Below are 22507 nucleotides of genomic sequence, written 5' to 3'. Positions count from 1 at the left end.
TTTTAAAATTAAGTCATTATTAAACTACTTACTAGGCATTTTGCGAGTTCACATATTTTCTATACAAATTTACATAAAAACACTAATTTATCGTTCAAAAAAAAACCCACATAAAATGTTTTGATATCGGTACTGCATTATGCTCCCACACCGGCCGCGAACATGGTATTACTACTGGCTTACTGACATTTGATTGGGCACCGAACCCGATAAGATTAACTTTCTATTATTCGCTTTACGTATGCGTTACTGAACGATAAATTGGCATTAATTCTGTCGCGAGTCTGTGTGTTGACATACCTTTTTCCTCTGGAGGTAAATCGTCGTGTACGTCCTCTACGGGGGTCGAGCCCTCCGAGTCCTCTTTAACGCTCTCGCGGAGTGGTACATATAATTGCTGCCCTGGGAAAATGTAAGGGGTGGCTAATCTGTTTAGTTTGGTCAGCTCTGAGGGTGTCGTATCGAATCTGGCTGCCACGGAAGTTAAAGTGTCTCTGTCAACAACCTATAGAGAAAAAACTTATAGGAATAAATAGACTTGAAGATTTAAATCAACCTTTTATCAGTCAGTTAAACTCAATTTACACGTATATGAAAATGTAACAAAAAAATAGGTATTTATTTCAAGTTTTAGAACTTATAACCTTAATAACCACAAGTTAATTAATAATTTTTCAAGATTTTATTGTTTCAGGAAGAAATGAAAACCATAACCTAATCTCGCTAAATTTGATTGTTTATTTTTTGGCTTCTGATAATTTTTGTGAATTTTGCACTGTAAATTGAATATAAATTGTTATTTTTGATTTAGTGATGTATGTTCGTGTCCCCTATTTCCGAAATACTACAACAATTGTTATTTCTTGATCTATTTGGAAGTTAAAATTGTTTTTTTTTAATCTAACCTCAAAATGAGTGGCACATGCACCAGATGTCTTCATTCATGTATTTTTAACAAACCACCTTAAATTTGGATATCCATGCGGTTTGTGCTAAAATTTATTGTGTAAATCTTGCTCGGGAATAAGTACTACGGAAATAACAACCCTTATTCTCTCCTAAACTCATTGACTTGTTTGGCTTTGTAAATCATGTGAAACTTGGAAAGTGAAGTACAGGATATGAAAAACAAAACAGATAAGTGTTTAGAATTTGACTCCATGATCAATGAAATTAAAGAATAGGTAAATCACTTGTTGTTTTCTTATCATCCTTGAATGACATCAGAAACGATATTAAATTATTACAATAGCCTCCAGCGACCCGGTTGCATACTAGTCTACTCGGTAAGTGATAATCTCATACAGGAAATGTCTGAAAGACAGAAAAAGCAAACAAACATCATGCATTTTAATTTTTATAAAGATAGTGATGATACCCGTGTCAAAAACTTACTGGATAATCACCAGATGTCCAACACAGATTCGTTCACAGACCAGTTGGCCAGAAAAATAAAAATGGGTATAGGTGAATTGGAGTCGAATTAAGTAGGAACGAGGAAGTAGTAAGGGTTTTAAAAAGCAGAAGAAATCTGGAACACTGGGTCTACATTGAAGCAGGTCTTACACTTCAACAGAGAAAATCTAAATGAGTTAAAGGGCAACTTGGAATGGTGAAAAGGATCTACCTATTAAGTATTTTGCATTCCTAAAATTTTTTCCAAAAAACCTTGAAAAAATTAAATGTGCCGCTTCCTCAGTTCAAATTGATGGTCTATAACCCAAACTGGAGGGACTTACGAACCAATCTTGACTTGTTGCATTAGAATGTGTCCTATATCTCTCAATATCACTTAATTGCCTTGAATGAGACCAGGTTAACCAGTGAGTACTTTCATAATGAACTCCAATTATATGATCATAATGTATACTGAAAGGATAGATCGGCTTTTATTAGTGAATGTTCTCGTGTCGGGAAGTGCTAATTGCAGTGCATAAGAGTGTAACCAGTCGGGTTTTGTCTTCAAGTAACGAAATTGGGGCCCTGTTTGTTTGTGTAGGCTCAGGGAGCCATCAGCTATTTGTGGCTACTTCATATTGTCCGCCCAGATGCCGCTCCAACGAGTATACTATTTTTGTGGAGGATTTGGAAGGCCTGGTGGATGAACTCCCTCATTATCAATTGTTGGATAGGGGCGATTTTAATCTGCCTCATAGCCGTTGCTTGTATGAGGATCTCGAATTTACTGCTGTTGCTCTGCCCTCAGTATCACCTGGTGAAGTCGAATCTGTTTAGACAGGTCTTTGTGCCCTATAAAATTTATTCCTGGTCAACCATATTTCAAATGATACTGCCTCTATTCTGGACTTGGTATTGGAACATTCCTCAGATGTAACTCTTTCCAGGTAAGATTTTCCATTACTTCCAATAGACATTCATCATCTTCCGGCGTATTGTTGTGTGGAGTGTGGTCCTAAAAGAAATTCAATTGAATGGCTGTGGTTTCTATAGGGACTTTTATTCGGTCGACGACTGGGAGGCCATTTCCTTAATGACAAGATAATTTGGTTTTTGTTTCAATTGGTCAAGGCGGTCTACTGAGCTGAATGTTCTCACTTTTACTAATTTTGTTATACTTTGAAGAAGGGCTGTCACGTACATGCAGTATATACGGACTTCAGTGAAGCTTTTGACCGCGTCAATTATGCAATTTTGTTAAGCAAATTAAGCAAGTACAGCCTTACGGGTCTCCTATATATGTGGCTGAAAAGCTACTTATCTAATCGTAGGCAGATTGTTAGACTGTGCAATTTTGAATCAAATGAAGAACAGGCTGCATCTGGTGTTCCCGAAGGATCCCACTTGGAGTCGTTACTTTTTAACATCTTTATCAATGATATTGGGAGTTGTTTCAGGATTGTCTACTATCTGAAATTTGCAGATGATCTTAAGGTTATCGTAGAGTCTCAAATTTGGATGATAGGTTCAATCTTCAGCTTCACTTGAATAGGCTTGCTAATTTGTGTATTGTTACTAATATGATCTTAAATACCAGTGAATTTCAGTCCATACTTTTCACTCGTGGTACAGGTCGGCTTAATCATGTGTTTACTATTAATAGCACTCCTTGGGAAGTGTTAGTCTATTGTAAAAGACCTTTAGACTCCCATTAACATTTTTCCCTTCAGGTTACAACAGCCGTATCAAAGTCTTACTTAGATACTTCCCATTATCTACCACGAGTTTAAGTCTGAACTTAATATCCATATTCTCCAAACCCGTCGTAAACATCGTGACCTAACTTCCTATGACATCATTCATTCTGAATCCTTCTGTCCAGATATACTCGATAAACTTGGACTGCATATTCCTTATAGGCAGACCCTTTAGACACCCTCATTCTATATTTTATCCCATCGAAGCAATTATGGAAATAATTCCTTTGTTACTAGGGTAGGAAAACTTGCTAACCCATACCAACCCAACCCAACCCATACCCGAATCACTTGGATTGTTTTACGAAGTATAGAAATTCATGAGAAAACACTTAATTAAGTTTAATTTACTAAGTCTGGAAGTTACCTATAAAAGAAAACTGCAAGTTAGTCTGTCAGATTTGACCGTCGAATGTGATTGTGACTTGTAACAAAAAAGACCGCAAGTTAACTGGTAATATTCCACTTGAACTTAAAGTTTTTGAACATTTATTTCAACCAGTGGACTTTGATCTTTTTGGGAAATAACAAGTATTTACTAATAAATTGATTTGTTAAATGTTCATCGTGTTTAATTTATGATGTTCATTATTCCATCAAGAAGTCTGACAAAAAATTGTATTTTAAAACCAAATGAAGTGTTGCATTTAAATCAAGCCGAATTTATATTGTATGTGATTAATATGAGCTGTTGTATTGTATGTGATTAATAAGACAACCGCAAGTTAACTGGTCGTATTCGTTTTAGTTACACTTTTTTTGTGTGTCTAAGAACGGGTAATAAAATGAAAAAAAAAACAAGTTGAATATATACGAGTGATGAGTAATGAGTGTATCGAAGATTAAAAATTAATTAAAAACGGGGTTCAAGTTTCATTTTTTTTAATAGAATGTACAAATTGATTTAATTTGATTGACTGTGAATTAAGTAATTAGATACTTGTTATTCTGAGATAAAATTTCAATTATGAACAATAAAAAAAATTAAGTCAATTCGAATATATAATGCGTCATAGTTGAGGGTATGGAACATATGAAAAGATAAACTTTTATGTAAAAAATTAATATGAAGAAAAAATACATACCGTGTATGTAGTTGTATTTTCAGGTGGACCGCTACGTCTTCCTGATAAGCTGCTGGTCGAACCATCGAGATCTGGAAACATTATTTATTTTATAGTTTTAAATTAAAAAAATACTAGTTGTATAAAGAGGTACGAACCCTCATAAAATCCCTTAGAGCTATAATAAACCACAACAAATCTATCTTCTTCCTCATCATTTCTATCTATAAAAACGCACGAAGATGGCCGCACTGAATCAAAATAATCGTCTACGAAATTCATATCTTATAGACAATTTTGTGCATGCCATCAGCGAATGAACTACATATTAATATAACCACTAAACTTTGCGGCTTATCTACCGGTAGTAGGGCGTATCCTAAGGTTTTATTGATATTAATAGGTGTTTTTCCTAGAAGGTTTTAGTACTCCGAACTGATTTGAGTATAAAACGTCTTATATAAGTTAAAATGCCATTTTTATACCTAGTAAGTAAAGATAAAACAAGTTCGGCGAATTGCTCGGTTAACTGCATACAGGTATCTACTTAAGATAAGGCGAACGTGTTTTATTTTTTTTTAGCCTTATTATCTGGCATTTTTAAAACCAGGTATAAATTACTGATACGCTGTGCGCTTATTGATTTATTACAATTTAGAATGTTTGCCAGAAAATCGAGATTTTCAAGGTAATAGTTGAAATAACTAATAGAGGTCACCACCAGGATTAGGATCTAATAGGCTCTGTACAATGACGTCGTAAATAGATAAAAAGAAATTATTAATGATTGTTTGTCGTATATTTTTGTTTCGGAAAAAAAACTACAAAGATAAAATGATTGTCTTTGGAAATAAAAGTTTATCTAAAAATGCAAAAAGCGTTAGTCTAATTACGGAAGAAAAATTGAAGTATAGGTACGAAAATTAAAAACAAATCATATTTCTTTTGAATTATGGATCTTTTCAGAGATTAAGATTAATTATCTAATATCTTAAGATCTCCTGTATAAGATGTACTTTGAATTTTGGTATGGATTATTACTTTTCTATATGTATATCGGAGAATCACTATAATTTTTTTAGCCCACATTTTAATACAAGGAAATATTTGTCCAATAAAAAAATGCCAACTATCGACCCGTAAAAATAAGAACCTGCGATCCGTAGCCAGTAAACCGATCTCGACCAATTCTCTCTGAAAACTGCACGTCCTTGCCACTAGACTCAATAATAGCCTTTTTCATGAATGCTTATTTATTTCCGGATATGTTTCACTCCTTCCAATATTTATTTCTTAATATCGGATCATGTTGCATATCAGTTGAACGTCGAATACTTCAGCACTATTAAATTAGAAACAAGAATAATAAATAAAGCTTTATGGCTTTTGCGGTAGGAAGTAATATAAACAAATACCCTAAATTAAAACAAAATAATATTGAAAATATCTGAAGCCATATATTAGGAACGAAAGGGGTCACCTAAAATCTGTGGTTTTTAAAACCCCAAGCTGTGTTACTAGAGCAACTTCAGCATCAGAAAAAGAATTTGAAAGTTGGCTTTATTATTGTCTTCAAAATAACGGAAATTATTTTCACCATTTAATTAAATAATAATAAAAATTTCAAAATAGTGTTTTTACTTATTGTTTTCATTGACAGAGAAGAATTTTCTAAAATTTTTCGACCCGTCCTTCTATTTACTAAGGGTGAGATAATATGCTTGTTTTTGTTCCCTCTTCGTTTTATAGAAACTGATTTCAGCGTTTTTTTATTAAGTGTTTCCTTCCTAATATATGGCCATTTCAATTTTTTAAATTGTCACCCTATATAGTAACAGCTATTTACCCCACAGCATTTAAGCTGAAGCAATTTTAATTTTTGCAATACATACCCTCTCAAATCTTTTTTTCTAACACCTTGTATATTTTTAAATGCTCAACTGGGAATCACCTCAAACTACAGTAAAAACATTCGTGTTTTTAAATTAATTATGGCCATTTTGTGATTTTCAAAAAATAGTTATTAAAGGATCCCTTTTTTATGAATGTAAATTTTAATGGTTAAGTGAACATTCTAGCCTTCATATCAATTTTGTCCAGGATATTTAAATTCTGGGTTGTTTTTTAGTTAAAGGTCATTTGAAATTTCGAAAAAGAATTATCTCTAACAATATTTAAGTACCTAAAAAGTTTCCAATTGGAGTTTGATTTAGCCTTGAGATTTTATTTAACTTTGAATATAAGAGTTTCATCCAATTACTCAATGGAAACATTACATGCAAATCGTTACAATATATTTCAATAGAAAAAATGATAAAATTAAAGTACCACTAAACTGTCCAAATAACCTTCAAATTTTTAAGTTAACTATATTTTGAGTTATAGCAATTTTCTTTTATTTTTGTAAAATTATCATTGTCATAATAGTCATTGTCAGTGTCAGATTTATTGGAAGCTGTGAACAAATTTTGAAATTAAAAATTCATCCTGTTTTGGACAATTTGTAGATTTTTTAGATAAACTGTAAAAAATCTTTCTTAACAACCTTATATTGAAAAGCCAGTACATACATCTCTAGGTTTGATATGTGTCCAGTTCCTTAGTTATTGGCCTTTTGTAAATTTTAGAAAAAAATAACCATCTCAAAAAATCAGGCTTTTCTAATTAATTGCCTTTAGTACATTTTTTGCTGAAAATATAACATTCACAATAAAATTGACTGGAGAACCTATTAATGTAATTTTTTTTCAAATTAAAATTCTATCCTGTTTTTGAGTTATGGATTTTTTGTATTTTTGTAGGAAAAAACAATCACAATATAAAATAAATTTTTCTCATCACATAAAAAAATAATAAAATTTAAGTACGACTAAACTGTTTACAACCTTCGAATTTTTAAGTTACGATTATTTCTGGTATATAACTTATATAACTGATGATTTTCTAAATTAAGAAATATCACCTCAAAATCAATTTATTCTCAGCATATCCTTTTTTTTTTGATGATGTAGAAATATATGTATCCACTCAAATTATTTGAATAAATAGGAAAATTATTCATAAACTTTTATGCTTAAGTTGCAATTTTATAATTTTTTTAAAAAATCCAAAAATCTACTTCTCCGTAACACCATACTTTTCAAAAAAATCCTAAAGCGTCAAATTATTTGGAGAAACTAAATGCAATTTTTCAGATTTGAGTTTCATTCAACAAACACAAATTTTTTTTTGTCAGTATGCCGTATATATTTTTTAAAACGCTGAAATATGTGTATGTTTAAAATGGGTGTCTATTTTTGAAATATTAATTTTATCCAGTTTTTGAAGTAAGGAATTTGGAAGATAAATAAAAACATGTATATTATTGTTATTATATTACAATTATACAGAGTGTTTTCAAAGTTGAGTCATTTATTTTAACAGCTTCTAGAACGCGGCAAAAGAATTTAAAATACCAAAAATCACCTATATGAAAGTTGCATAATAGGAGAATTACTTCACATTATTGAACATTATTTTTAAAAAATCTGTATTAAGTAAAATGGTTACCGGTTTCACAAAAATTGTTCAAAATTGTCCCCATGTGTTTGATTAACACACAACCTTGCTCGGCAAATCCACGACCCTTTACAACCTTCGAAAATAAATTCCTGGTGTCCACAAATTAAATCACAAGAATTTTCAATGCACTCTTGAAGTTCTTTCGGAGTATTTACTGCTTCATCATGGTACATCAAATAGTCTTACCGAAAAAAATCACAAGGCGTTAAATCTGGGGACCGAGGAGGCCAAGAAATGAGTCCATTAAGCCCTATATACATTTATTCGGAAAGTCATTATTTAGATATTCATGAACTTTTCATCTAAAATGTGGCGAAGCCCCATCATGTAGGAGCCCTCTGATGAGGCATTCTGTCTCACATTCAAAAGAACATGTTCTAATAATTGGGGCAGATTGTGTCGAAGAAAATCTAAATGATTTTCACTGGTCGAGGTGGAAAAAAATAGGATCCAATAAGCATGCCGTTTTTATGATTGTTGTGGAAATTTTGCACTAGATCTCGTATAAAATTAATTTTGTGTACAGACCACAAAATTAATTTCGTAGAATCATCATTTCTGCCGAACTGTATTAAAAACCACTGGCAAAATACTATTTCTTTAAGGATGATCTTAGGGTTTTACCACTTGTACCCATTGATAATAATAAGAATAATAATATTTTTGTCATTCTTCCACACTTTACTATGAGAAACTTCAATTTAAGCTGCTATGGCTCTATTACTCACTTTTATGTCGTCTTCGATCATTTTCAAAATGTCTTTCTCAATTTATAATATTTTAGGTTTAGCAGCGTGCTCTTCCAGCGTGGCCCTTATTGTTCTTTTAAAGACCGGGTGTCACGAAGTCTAATAACTAAATTTACCAACATATATGGGGCCGGGTGATTTCTTAAAGGAAACCTTTCCGCATACAACCTGCCTGCTGCGTCTGCATTTTCATAGGTAATGTATGTCCACAAATCAATCAGACAAATGAAATACACACTTCTAATAGACTGATACAAGTGATCGAACCAAAGATTCGTACTGAAAACCATACAATAATACAAATTCTGATAAACGGTGACAGTAGTAAACAAAAAAATATATCAAAAATGTATTAGAGAGAATATCAAAAAATGTATTTATTAGCACCTATTTTTTCAAATTTTTAATGTTTTACTATATCTTTTAATATGCAAGTGATTTTTGACATATCAACTCCTTTTGACGAGTCCTACAAGCAGTTAAAATAAATAACTCAACTTTGAAAACACCCTGTATATAACTAATTAATCGCTTTATATTGTCTATGGTTCATATATTTTTAATATTCGGAAAACAAAGAAAAAAAATGTATAGATTTTGTAAGCTTTAATATACATGTTATGTACATTTTTGTTGGCTGGTCTCTTTTTTCGCCAGCTTCGCTCTCGGTAATTTCGGCTAACAAAGCCTCGGATATACCGTGTTCGGTTTTGTATATAACAAGGCTCCAAACGAAAAAAAAACCTTTAGTAAGGGTGGAAATAGGTCAATCCAATCAAGGCGTCTAGATAAAAATGGGCCAACCAAGGAAAATCAGATAAAGAAAGTCGATGTGGGACATTCAAGGGAGGATTAAAACATTTGCAGATACGAGGCTTTTATGTATATTTGTGAAATAACGTCTTTCCAATTTAAAATGTGATTTTTTTTAGTGGCATAACTTAGCATAACAACAGTGAATAGTTAAAAATGTGATTTTGTGGTTTTTTTGGTTTATCTAAGTGCTCTAGATAGAGGTTTCCAAATGGCTCATATTTCGTCTTTAATATTTGGGGCTTCCTTCTAAAATGTCTGAAGAAGTCTCTAATTTGGAGATGGGAACGGCACACAATTAAAATGACAAATTTTACACTCAAAAACTATTAATTCGAATGTCATCACGCCAAAGTTAAAAATTTACCGATTACTAAGTACGAATTATAGAATTTAGTAAAATATATTTAGAATGCCAGTAGGAAGCTACGAAGTTGATCAAATTTTTAGCATACGAGCGTCATTTGAAAAGTTTCCGGCCTTTTTAAGAAAAACACATAATTCAAGACGAACAAAAATTTATTTCTTGACATAGTCTCTGGTAGGTAAACCTGAAACATCCAGGTTTACTATCTCTTCCACCCCAGTATTTGACCCATATTTTCTCCCTCCGAGAAAATTTTCCAAGTTGGGGAACAAAAAAAAGTCACTAGGAGCTAGGTCTGGTAAGTACGGTGGATGTTGGAGCATGTACGTGTGGACTCGCGCGATGTCCTGATGAAACAGCACCTTCTTCATCGCCAATTGTGGTCGTTCAATCGGTCCAATAACGCAGCGTAATAGGATCCATTGATGGTTTTCCCTTTTTGATTACCTCCAACCATAATTATACCACGGCTGTCCCAAAAAACTGTCGCCATCACTTTTCCAGCAGAAAGAACGACCTTTGTCTTCTGCCGCTCCACCCCAATTCACTGTATTGACTCTTGTTCAGTCTCCGGAGTATGGTGATGGATCCATGTTTCGTCGACAGTAATTAATCGACGTAAAAACTCAACACGATTCTTTTCGAACAGCTGAAGAGTCTCGCGCGACATGTCTATCCGTACGCGCTTCTGGTCGATTGTTAACAAACGTGTACATGCACAAATCTTCATGTAAAATGTCATGCACCCGTTCAGTCGATATCCCGTAAGCCTCAGCAATTTGTAATTAATCGGCGATCTTCCATCACGGTTGTCTGCACTAAGCTGATGACATCGTCTGTGGAAACAGTTTTTGTACGTCCAGAACGTTCATCATCAAAAATGCTCGTACGACCGAGTTGAAACTCGGCCATCCAATGTTTCACAGTTGTAAATAAGGCCGAAGATTTACCATACACGGAATCTAATTCTTCTTTCACTTCCCGAATTTTTTTCCCTTTCAAATACAAGAACTTATCACCGCGCGATTATTATATTCATTAACTTTATTTTCTTATCGTAAAATTAAATTATTTAATATAAAATTTATTTCATAATGTAAACATTATCTACCCATATTTCTCTTTCTCATATAGGTCAAAATCTCCATAAGTGAAAAGCACCTCTAGAATAGAGAATTTTTAATTTCTTCCAGGGAGTTAAAATTAAAACTTACTTTAAAGTCTTAATTTTTTTCCAGGCAGTTGGAACTCAGTGTTTATTTCTTTCAGGAAGTTGGGATCTTTCCTTCTTTCAGGCAGTTTGAAGGCAGATAAATCCCGTGTCTATTTCCTCCAGGAAGGTAAAATCTTTTTTTCTTTCCTTCAGCCAGTTTAGAGTAATTTTTCTTTTCTTCCAAGCAATTAAAGCCAGTGTTAATTTCTTCCAGGACGTTGAAGTCTTCCCTTCTCCCCTTCAGACAATTTAAAGTCATTTTTATTTTCCATCAGGCCATTTAAGTCAGTGCCTGTTTCTTCCAGAAAGTTGAAGCCTTTTATTTTCTCCTTCATGCATTTTGAAGTCATTTGTATTTTCTTCCAGGCAAATAAAACCCGTCTCTATTTCCTCCAGAAAGTTTAAGTCTTTTCTTCTTTCTTTCATGCCATTTTTGAGGTCATTTTTATTTTCTTCCATGCAGTTAAAGTCACTGCTTATTTCTTCCAGGAAGTTGGAGTCCATTTTTCTTTGCCTCAGGCAATTTGAAGTCATTTTTCTTTTTTTTCCAGGCAATTAAAGACAATGTTAATTTCTTCCAAGACGTTGAAGTCTTTTCTTCTTTCCTTCATGCAATTTGAGGTCATTTTTATTTTCTTCCATGCAGTTAAAGTCAGTGCTTACTTCTTCCAGGAAGTTGGAGTCCATTTTTCTTACCTTCAGGCAATTTGAAGTCATTTTTATTTTCCATCAGGCCATTTAAGTCGGTGTTTCTTTCTTTAAGGAAATTGGAGTCTTTACATCTTTCTTCCAGGCAGTTAGAGTCAGTGTTTAATTCTTCCAGAAATCTGAAGCCTTTTATTTCCTCCTTCAAGCATTTTGAAGTCATTTGTATTTTCTTCCGGGCAAATAACCGTCTTTATTTCCTCCAGGAAGTTTACACCTTTTCTTCAGGCAGCTTGGAGTCATTTCTCTTTTCTTTTAGGCAATTAAGGATAGTGTTTATTTCTTCCAGGATGTTAAAGTCTTTTATTTTCTTCTTCTGGCAATTTGAAGTCATTTTTAATTTCTTACAGGCAAATAAAGTCAGTGTTAATTTCTTTCAGGACGTTGAAGTCTTCTCTTCTTTCCTTCAGGTCATTTGAAATTATTTTTATTTTCTTTCAGGCAGTTAAATCCAGTGTTAGTTATCAGGCAGTTAATTCCAGGAAATTGAAGTTTTCTTTTCTTTCCTTCGTATAATTTGATGTCATTTTTATTTCTTTCCATGCAGTTAAAGACAGTGTTAATTTCATCCAGGACATTGAAGTCTTCCCTTCTCTCCTTCAGGCAGTTTGAAGTCATTTTAATTTTTTTCCAGGCCATTTAAGTCAGTGTTTGTTTCTTCCAGGCAGTTGGAGTCTTCACTTCTTTTTTCCAGGCAGTTTATTTCTTCCAGAAAGGTAAAGCCTTTTATTTTCTCCTTCAGGCATTTTGAACTCATTAAATTCCAGGCAAATAAAGCCCGTCTCTATTTCCTCCAAGAAGTTTAAGTCTTTTGCTTCAGGTAGTTTGGAGCCATTTTTATTTTCTTCCAGGCAATTAAAGACAGTGTTGATTTCTTCTAGGACGCTGAAGTCTTCTCTTCTTTCCTTCAGGTTATTTTAATCAGGTAGTTAAAGACAGTGCTAATTTCTTCCAAGAAGTTGGAGTCCATTTTTCTTTGCTTCGGGTAATTTGAAGTAATTTTTCTTTTTTTCCAAGTAATTAAAGACAGTGTTAATTTTTTCCAGGACGTTGAAGTCTTCCCTTCGGGCAATTTGAAGTAATTTTTATTTTCTAATAGGCCATTTAAGTCAGTGTTTGTTTCTTCCAGGAAGTTGGAGTCTACCTCTTTCTTACAGGCAGTTAGAGTCAGTGTTTATTTCTTCCAGAAAGTTAAAGCCTTTTATTCTCTCCTTCAGGCTTTTTGAAGTCATTTGTATTTTCTTCCAGGCAGTTTAAATCAGTAAATAAATACAGTAAAGTTTTAGAGTTATTGACTAGTTTTTTAATGCATTGCTAAAATCTGGATACTGTCAAATGATTTACAGAAATCTAAATTTTTGGAAACTCATACTGGTTTTATTAATTTTAGTTTCATATGAGTTTCTTTACTACAAAGTTATTGAATAATTATTTCGGGTACTTTCCATAAGACCTCCATAAAAAAGACGGATAGAAAATCGTTTATTTCTTATTTAAAAATTTGTTAAATATGGAGATCGTCGATTCATAAGAATTTTAGATAATTTTTAGCCATTACTTTAAAAGCTTTAGCCTAAACTTTAAAAACCTAATCATGGCTTATAACATAATTAAATTAGGATCTAACATAATTGTAATACTAAATAAATTATTTACCCCTATTTAAGCTTTTATCCACAGTACTGCGGAGAAGGGCGAGGTCGTAGGGTGAAGTGATTCCATGGTCCACACTCCTGCTTTTACTCCTATAAAAGAAATATTTAATTAATTACTATAATTAAAAAAGGAACTATTATCAACATATATAGGAGACTGTTTATTGATTTTTTCTTGAATTATTTCAGTAAAGTGATTACAGATTTGGTGGTGAATATATTGGGTTTTTAGAAAACTAGGAGGTAAAAATGTCTTAATTTCCAGGTCTTAAAAAAGCGTAGGAAAAAGCTACGGATTATTAAAGATTTTCAAAAGTACTTTATTTTGATTTCCTCAAAATATCTTTAAGTAGATTTTACTTAAGCGTACTCATTTTTAAACTGCGTGACGCTCCATTAATACAATTCATATGATTAAAGTTTATGATAAGTTAAATCCTCTATATAGTAGTAGTAGTAGTAGTAGTAGTAGTAGCATGCTTCTGATGCTTTCACGTGTAAGATAAGATATGATGATAAATGTATAACGTGAAGTAACAATATGTCACGTGGATAAAAGTAGGTTTTGAAAAGAGTAGAAGTATATCCCTTAGAGCTCCAATACATTATACACCAAATCTGAACAAATTTTGAAATAACCAAAAATGTAATCTTTAGTCCTAATTAAACAGAACAGAATCCAATATAACAAAAGTATCACAGTACTATCTTAACTGATTCGTCCTTGCTATAAAAACTGACACATTATTAGTGGCAACACGCTAATTAATTCTTGTAATAATATTTAAATATTTAAACAAAAGATTATACCCACCGGTGTAAACAAATCGGTGGCGTAAAACAATGAATTAATCAGCATTTTTTTAAATAAATTATACTCACCGAGCGATAGGAATATCCTTAGGAAGTTTCGTAATGTCTTGCGATGCCCTGCGTGACCTGATTGGGATGCAAAAATAATAAATGGATGATAAGTTCATGCAAAGCGACATACAAATAAAAATAATAAATCAAGCGTATTAATCCCCCTTTAAAAAAAAAAGAATAATAGTTGCGTACGTGAACGTGCGTGGTGACCAAATGAACATGCTTTTAGAACGAGAAACGCCATGTATACTGGGTGATAATCTAAAATACTTCCTTAAAAGAAAAAAAATTGTTTGAAGTAAATTCTGTAATAGGAAATGGCAGCCTTACACTTACTTATCACCGAACCTCCACAACTTTTTAGCTTGTGAACTTAAAAAGGGAAGGTTTTCAATAGTATACTTAAAGTTAGTTTTAGATGGTCAAAAAATAAAGGAAACCGTTTTCAGATTAGGCCTTTTAACTTTACGGTAATTGGATTACCAGCTTCAGGGCTTCTATACAAAAAATGCCCTTTAAATTTGACATTCTTTTGCACAATATATAGGATGAAATACTTTACTTCTGTGACTTTTGGAAAATATTTTACTCTTATCTAAGCATATTTTGCGTATATATTTAAGTGAGAACAACTCAGGATAAGGTACTCCCTGAAACCCTCTTTTTTTTCTAATGAACGCCTACGGAGTCAATACGCATTTTTTTTTTTAAATTTAAGCTGATGGCTTATCTAATAATGTTTTTTAAGCAATTGTACTTTTATTGGTAAGTCTAGGAACAAAAATTTAAATATTTTAGAAATTTAATTGACAAAAAATTACGGTTAATTAAATGACTCAAAGGACCAAGAAGTAAAATAAAATTAAGATAAATCGCAAATTAACGTGCAATTCTGTCCAACACATTTTAGTTCCGGCTCGAAGGGCCAATAATTTTTTTTTTAATTTTCACAAACCACAAATTAAGGTTTGATTCCAACTCGAAGGATTAAAAATAAGAATTTGTCAAAAAATTTATATTTACCAAGCATTTTATCTTAGTTCTGGCTTGAAAAATAAACAAATTTTACAATATTTACGCGAAACAATTATAAAAAATTACGCCTTAATGAAATGACTCGAAGAACCTCTAGTTTAAAGGGCCAATATATTTTTTTAAATTACAATGAACTACAAATTTAGGTATGAATCCAACTCGAAGGACCAAAAGTTAGAAAAAAAATCAAAAAATTAAGATTTATCAAACATGTTATTTTAGTTCTGGCTTGAAGGATAAACAATTTTACAATATTTATAAATCTAAGAACAAAAAAATTTACGGCCTAATGAAATGACTCGAAGAACTAAGAATTAAAAAACATAATATGAATCACAAATTAAGATGCAATTATGACCAGAAAATTAAAATTAAAAAAAAAAGATAATGAGTTTTGTCTCCAGTTCAAAGGAGCACTATTTATCAAACATTTTATTTTAGTACTGGTTTAAAGAGTAAACCAATTTTACAATTTTTAAAAAAATATATTTTAGTTCCAGGCTGAGACACTAAAATTCCAAATTTTGAAAATATTAAGGACCAAAAACAGAAGCTAAAAAATAGCATACAAAGTAATCTTTTCAAGTCTGGTTGTCAGGACCGAAAAATTAAAATTGGTTTATCTAATGAGTTGGTTTATAAATGATTTTCAAAGCAAATTTTATTTTCCTAATTAATACTAAGTCTAGCAGCAAAATTATCTTTTAAAAATTACTGCTTAATTAGATGCCTCGATCAGGCAAAATTAAAAAAAAAATAAAAATAATATATGTCACAAATTAACGTGCAATTTCGGCCAAAAAAAGACTGCGTAATAATATAAGTTTTAACTCTGGTTCGAAGGACCAGTCATTTTTTTTTAATTAACATGAACCACAAATTTAAGTATGATTCCAACTCGAAGGACCAAAAATAACAATCAATTAAGATTAAGATTTGATCAAAAGATCAAAAATTTTGAAAAAATTATATTTTATTTCCAGCTTAAGGGATAAAATATATAAATTTTGAAAATAAGAAGAACCAAAAACAGAAGCTAAAAAAAACATGCAAAGTAAATTTTGTAAGCCTCGCTGGCGGGACTAAAAAATTTAAATGCATAAATATAAACAGAATTTTAATTAAGAATTAATTGCGCCAAAAACCAAAGTTTTCTTTAGATGAATAATAAAAATTAGTTATAGTTAAGTATCGGGTGGAAAGCCCAAAAACTACATATTTTGAAAAGTCAACGTTCAATTCTGGCTCGGAGGACCAAATATTAAAATTTTAAAAAAATTAAAAATTATATTCCTTGTCTTGATAAATTAATGTTTAATACGATATTTATACTGTGGAACAAAGACTAATTACTTTAGAACGCTAATTATAGTACGAGTGTTATTAGGTTTTTATCAATGAAAATTTTTAACTTGTATATTAGAAAAAAATTGTCAAAATAAAAAGTGACATCAAAAATATGTCAAATATAATTTATAATATCCCTTTTAGTTGAAAATAGACTTATATTTGTTTGTTATTAGCTCCTATATGAATTCTCAATATATATTTTTTAACGTGAAAAAAGTGATTTATTTTATTATTCCTGATCCGCCATCAAATTAACAAAACGATTAATTATTTGGCGATTATTTTATTGGGGTAGCTAAATGTAAATAAGAATAGCTTTTTGATATTTACACACTAATAAGATTTAAAATTATCACCCTGTATGTATCACACGGATACAGTGGTATGAGGTTTACAATTTAATTTAGAGGCAATAACAGAAACCGTACATTTAGTATGTAAGGTTTCTGTTCGAAAGTTTAATGTATTATAAATGGGCGTTATGACTTTAAAGACACTTATATAATATCATGTCGTTAAAATTTTTTGAACACGATGCATACAAGTTAATAAAGAACTTTTATTTGCCTTCCACGCCTGTCATAACATCTGAAATTTCGAGGAAAAATTCTTATGTAAATGTACTTAGGGGTCAATGCATGTTAAATAAATATTTCTCGTCAGAGATTCACTAAAAAGTACTGTTACAACAAATTAAAACTAAAAAAAATTACAATATTAAACTCTGTGACCGCAAACCGCAATCCGGTATCTCCTGATGACAAAACGGTTTACGTGAAAGAACGTATTAATTGTTATGAAATTTGTATTTATTGTGCCATTTGGTTTTGCAATTAGAACTGATATTCTCTGGGTGAATTTTATGTGTTTATTAATTTATAAGAATTTTTTATTGTAATATGCAAGATGTTTCAAATTCGTTTATTTTTTAGGGAAAGATAAAGAACATTAAGGTGAAGTTGCACGAGAGATTTGATGAAAAAGTTGAATTTAGGAAAGCATCTATATTAATTAAATAATACCCATGAAATGTATGAGTAAGAGATGCAAATTTACAGGAATTATTGAGGGGAAGGAATGAACTTAATTAAAAAAAAATCATTATGTTCTAGGTTACATTGAGGAACTTTGGAAAAATTCTTTGTTTAAAAAAGCACTTTAACTTAAGAATAAAAAATACTATTTTTACAAATATCAACTACCTGGAAAAGACCAGATTCATCGGAGAGAATTACCCTTTTTGAACTACTTGAAATAAATAAAAATACCTTAATAATGCAAGAAAAAAAATTTCAAGTGGCCAGGAAATCAGAGATATCAATCAAGCTTTTAATGTTCTGTTAATATAAAAAATTTTGATACTTCCTATAAAGCAAACAGTTTAAATTTATTTGTAGCAAATTCAGTTCGAACGAGTTCTTCCATCCATCGGCCTTGCCTATTATCGTTCAATGGTTCAGTTCTACTATAACTGGGGTCAGGCCGCATACAATTTTCAGCATGACTTTCTATTTAATATAACTGCTTCTGGCCAAGTAACAGGGAAATACTTCGTTTTACACTCTTTGCAGTTTGTTCAATATAAAACCTACTTTAAAATGTACATATGTTAAGGCTTGCATCTAATGTTAATCCTTTGCAATCTTTGTTCTTCATTCGAATATTTTTCATATATCATTATATGAAAATATGTAATTTCAAAACGATAATTTATGCCTTCATGGATTATTAATATGAGATTTTATATAATCTATAGGAAGATCGAACAGAAAAGGTATTTAGGAACAATATATTAGCAATCTCTTTGCAGATGATAGACCTTAGAAGATAATATGGACGATGAATTGTTTGGGCCGGCAATTGCGATAGAAGAGAGCAATAAAAAGCTCGAAAAACAAGAAACCCTTTGGACCAGATTTAGTGCTTGTTGAATTGCTCTAATTACTAGACAACGAAAGTATTAAGAGGCTACAAAGGCCTTTCAACTAAAGTTTACAACACAGCAAAATTCCTAACCAAATGGTTTATCTCTCTTTTCATCCCGCTTTCAAAAAAAAAACCAATGCAACAAGATACGAAGATCATTTCAGATTTAGAAGAAGTGTCGGTTCAAGAAAGACACTGGTCGCAACCCAAGTGTTGTTTCAGAACTGTTACGATCAGAGAAAAGATGTAATGGATCTGTTTTATAGGAAGCATTTGATAGAGTGGAACATTATAAACTCCTTCAAATGCCGAGGCGAGTTGACATAGATCAAAACTTCTTGACATATTGAAAACTTGTACTCGAACCAATCACATGCAGTTAAATTTGACAACGAAGTTATAAAGGCACAGGAATCCTTAAAGGTGTAAGTCAGGGATGTATCCTCTCCCCACTTCTGTTTAACATTTACTCTGAAAACATTACAAAAAGCTCTTGAAATGGTAAACAATATACGGTATGCAGATGACACAGTCCTGATAACAGATTAAAATGAATGACCTCCAAAGGCTCCTGGACATAATTTGAATGCTTGAAATTTGATCGTTTAAATGATTCATGGAAATTAATATTAATATAAAAAAAACAAAATTCCTAGTAATCACCCACAAGTTAGATGAGTTCCAGAAAGCGAAACTCTCATAGATAGTGAAGACGTAGACCGAGTATAAAAGTTTAACTATCAGAGGTTATGTGAAGACTGGGTATTTACAAACTCTCGCTTTGACCTCAATCTCAGAATGAGATTCATGCAATTCATCCAATGTTACGTATGGTCCATACTGTTGTATGGTACCATGAATAGGCTAGAAGCATTTGAAGTGGATTTATTGAAGAATCTTGATAGTCTCAAGAGCAGTAAGAAAAACCAACGAGGAAATGTTGAGGACAATAGGAAGAGAACGCAAATTCCTGGGCCCGATTAAACAGAAGATAACAGCGTACCTGAGACCCAACGAAATGTAGCATTTCCTACAACTATTAATGGAAGGAAAAATAAAGGGAAGAAAGGATTCAGGCAGAAAGAGAATGTGTGCCTCCGAAATATCAAACATTGGACAGGAATAGAAACTGCAGGAGAATTAATTTACACCAGCAGAGATAGGGAAAATTGTTGATTGTTTGTAATCAATGAAACTAAGTGTTGGGTCCGATAATGGTGAGTTATCACTCCACTTCCAAAATGGACTTCCCTAATAAAAAAAAATCCAACATCCATTAATGGATAGCAGGGGAAGAAAAAGAAGAATAGGGCACTACTACTAACACAGTAGTAGTGCCCTATTGATAAATAATCCCAATTTGATCAAAAATGGTTAAGCAAAAATTTGTTATAACACTCTTACAAATACACAATATTACATAAAACACTCTTACAAATAAATACTTCAATTTGAATACATAAAATAATTTCCTATTATTTTTTAAATCTGTGGAAGTGGTGGTTCAAAACATTATTTAAAAAAAGTACGTTTACATCCAAGTTTTGACCTAATTAAATAATTAGTTAAAATCTCTCTTTTAAATCCTTATTCTACCAATTAACTCTTAGGTAAAATCCTAAAAACAGTCACGTCTTTACAGTAGTAAACAATTCCTGTACTGCCTGTAGATTGATCAGGATCACCAAATGAAAAATTTATAGGACCATTTGGATACAAAGGCTTAAAATTATTGGAACATTGAATTTCCAGTTCATCTTCGATTCTAATAAGTGTATTTCCACTATAGCTTTATGGAGATCACACTAATCTTAAAGTCCATAATAAAATAAAAAATATGTTTTTGTTACTTTTTAAACATTAAACTCATTTTTATAGAAATCATTGAAGGTATGGATAAGTAATAAATATAAAGTATTAAAATAGAGGCCATAAGGCTATAGTTGTAAATCTGAATCATTTCATAAAAAAAGATTGTTTGGTTAACGTCCAGAGAGAATTATTCATGATTATTCCTCAATTATTGCTGGCAATCTTAAACTATTGGGTAATCAGGCATGTTAATAAAAAGATACTTGTCGGATCGCACTCAATGCGTAAAACTAAATGGACAGCAGTCAAGTTGTTCGTAACAGTATTCGTCAAAAATCTATTATCTAATTTTTCCTATTATCATTTTTCTTTACGACTTCACACCCATATGGGCTTTGTTTCCATGCATTTTTATGCTGACGATTCGCAAGTTTATTTGTCTTTTAAGCTGGAAAATATTGATCTTAGTTCCTGGTACAAGCATTGTTTAAGTTTGAATCTTTAAAAATGCCAAGTGCTACTATTTGGTCTAATGGAAGCTAGAGAGCAATACAAATATAATACTACTATTGAACAACAACTTGATTACTCAATGAGTGCTAAGAAGCTTGTAGTAATTCTGAATGTAAATTTAAAATTCTCGGAAAATTGTCATGCGATAGTTTGGTACTATCATAATTTATATATTGTGCATGCCATGTTGAAGATGATTCGAAGCGGATACAACTAATACAAAACTCGTGTGTGTATTTGATTGGTAGTATCAGGAAGTATGATAGGGGTGTAAAAGTGAAACTGAGAGACCCGATGGCTAAATATGAAGGAAAGAAGGACTTATTTGATGTTGTATTATAAAATTATTCTTAACAAATTGCCGAGTTATATATACCAAATAATTAGGTTTAGGCACGGTGCACATGATTTAGACTTACGGCATAAATGTGTTAGATCGTTCAGTTACCAGGTGTCGAATTTATTTAATGGAATTCCTAAGCTATATTCCTATCAGCTAAAAACATTACCTTTTCTTAAATTTATACGGGAACTACTGAATATTATTTTAGAGAATTTATGTATTAGTTAGTAGGATTGTCTATTTATTGTATCATTATTTATTTACTTGTTAAACTGTCATCACTCATACTACTTGTCAAACATTATTGGGTTAACAAGATAGGAAGCTTAGCTTCAATTAGCGCCTTTTGTAAACTTTAGATAAGGTCCCCAATAAATTATTATTATTATTAAGTCAGAAGATTAACTTATAGAAATATTGAAGTAATGGTGAAAAAAAAATATATCCTAAGATTTTCTACTTTATTTTAAGATATTGTGGAAAAAGAACCTTTACTCTTTTGAACCACATATATCAATAAATATAGATCGCCAATTAAAAGAGGATCCTATATTTAACTGTAATTTGAACAGGGTTCCCTTTCTGTTACTTCAACTGTTACCACAACCTGATGAAATGCTTTCTTACCCAGAACAATTAAACGGGAGTCAAATTTTAAACACTGACCAACAAGAACACTCAGAAATTGAAGTTCAACTTTATTGAGCATAGTTATGTTATTCTTCACTGTGCAGATTCCTTAATATCACCTGTAAAGGTCAAGAAATTTAGTCATTAAATTGAGGCATATGCCATGTATTGTTTTCCTGTAAAGATATTGTAACGATATTGGAAAAGCCGAGAATACCAGCTGACACAAGTGGCACGCCGCACGACGTTTTTGTAGACGCGTGGAAGGTCAGCAAATCTTCCGGAATCATGGTCAGCCGAGTATATAAGGAGCTGCGTCGCCGCAGGGAGACAGTCCAGAGCAGTGAAGTTCGGAATATTGGCCCGATATTTAAATCGGGCATAAATACGGTGAAGATAAATATTTCCAGTAGTCGTAAGTGATCGAGTTTAGTAGTGTAAATAAATCAGTTGTCTATTTTCGTGTATCGATTATTTCAATTCACACCTTTCAGGAACAGGAAAAGTGCTACAATATTCACTCGCCAAAGTATTAGAGAAGATGCTCTGTTCCCATCAAAAATAACAAAACCTAATTCGTTTTATATTTTACTCATACCATTCTTCCAATTTATTTTTATAGATTGACTGTTGTTTCTTTTAGTTCTAGCAGACTTTGATGAAAAGTTAAAAGTACTGAATACCTGTGGCTTCACGAAAAGCAGAAAATTAACTCTTAGATTGAGCTTTCACTTAATTTTGATTTTTTA

At 31.8% G+C, this 22507-nt stretch overlaps 1 protein-coding gene and 1 long non-coding RNA gene across 11 annotated transcripts in view; one reads left to right on the top strand and one right to left on the bottom strand.

The window, feature by feature from the left end:
• Positions 1-22507, bottom strand: part of LOC126744042 (oxidation resistance protein 1) — a 121332-nt gene that overhangs the window by 53448 nt on the left and 45377 nt on the right. For 4 of the 10 annotated variants that reach the window (XM_050451356.1, XM_050451365.1, XM_050451352.1 and 1 more), the window contains exons 3-6: positions 14165-14221; positions 13284-13372; positions 4241-4311; positions 301-505 (exon numbers count right to left, since the gene is read on the bottom strand). In XM_050451356.1, the coding sequence (XP_050307313.1) occupies positions 301-505; positions 4241-4311; positions 13284-13372; positions 14165-14221 (422 nt within the window). Of the gene's footprint in view, positions 1-32; positions 188-300; positions 506-4240; positions 4312-4377; positions 4506-13283; positions 13373-14164; positions 14222-22507 lie in introns of those variants that run through there. The other 6 variants (XM_050451357.1, XM_050451360.1, XM_050451358.1 and 3 more) reach the window with 3 other exon arrangements.
• Positions 476-806, top strand: LOC126744048 (uncharacterized). The gene is made up of 2 exons (XR_007663048.1): positions 476-614; positions 695-806. It is a non-coding gene; the product is annotated as an uncharacterized LOC126744048 (long non-coding RNA).

The sequence above is a fragment of the Anthonomus grandis genome, chromosome 13 (assembly GCF_022605725.1).
Source record: "Anthonomus grandis grandis chromosome 13, icAntGran1.3, whole genome shotgun sequence".
In the NCBI taxonomy this organism is placed as follows: domain Eukaryota; kingdom Metazoa; phylum Arthropoda; class Insecta; order Coleoptera; family Curculionidae; genus Anthonomus; species Anthonomus grandis.
This window is presented reverse-complemented; position numbering and strand designations above follow the sequence as displayed.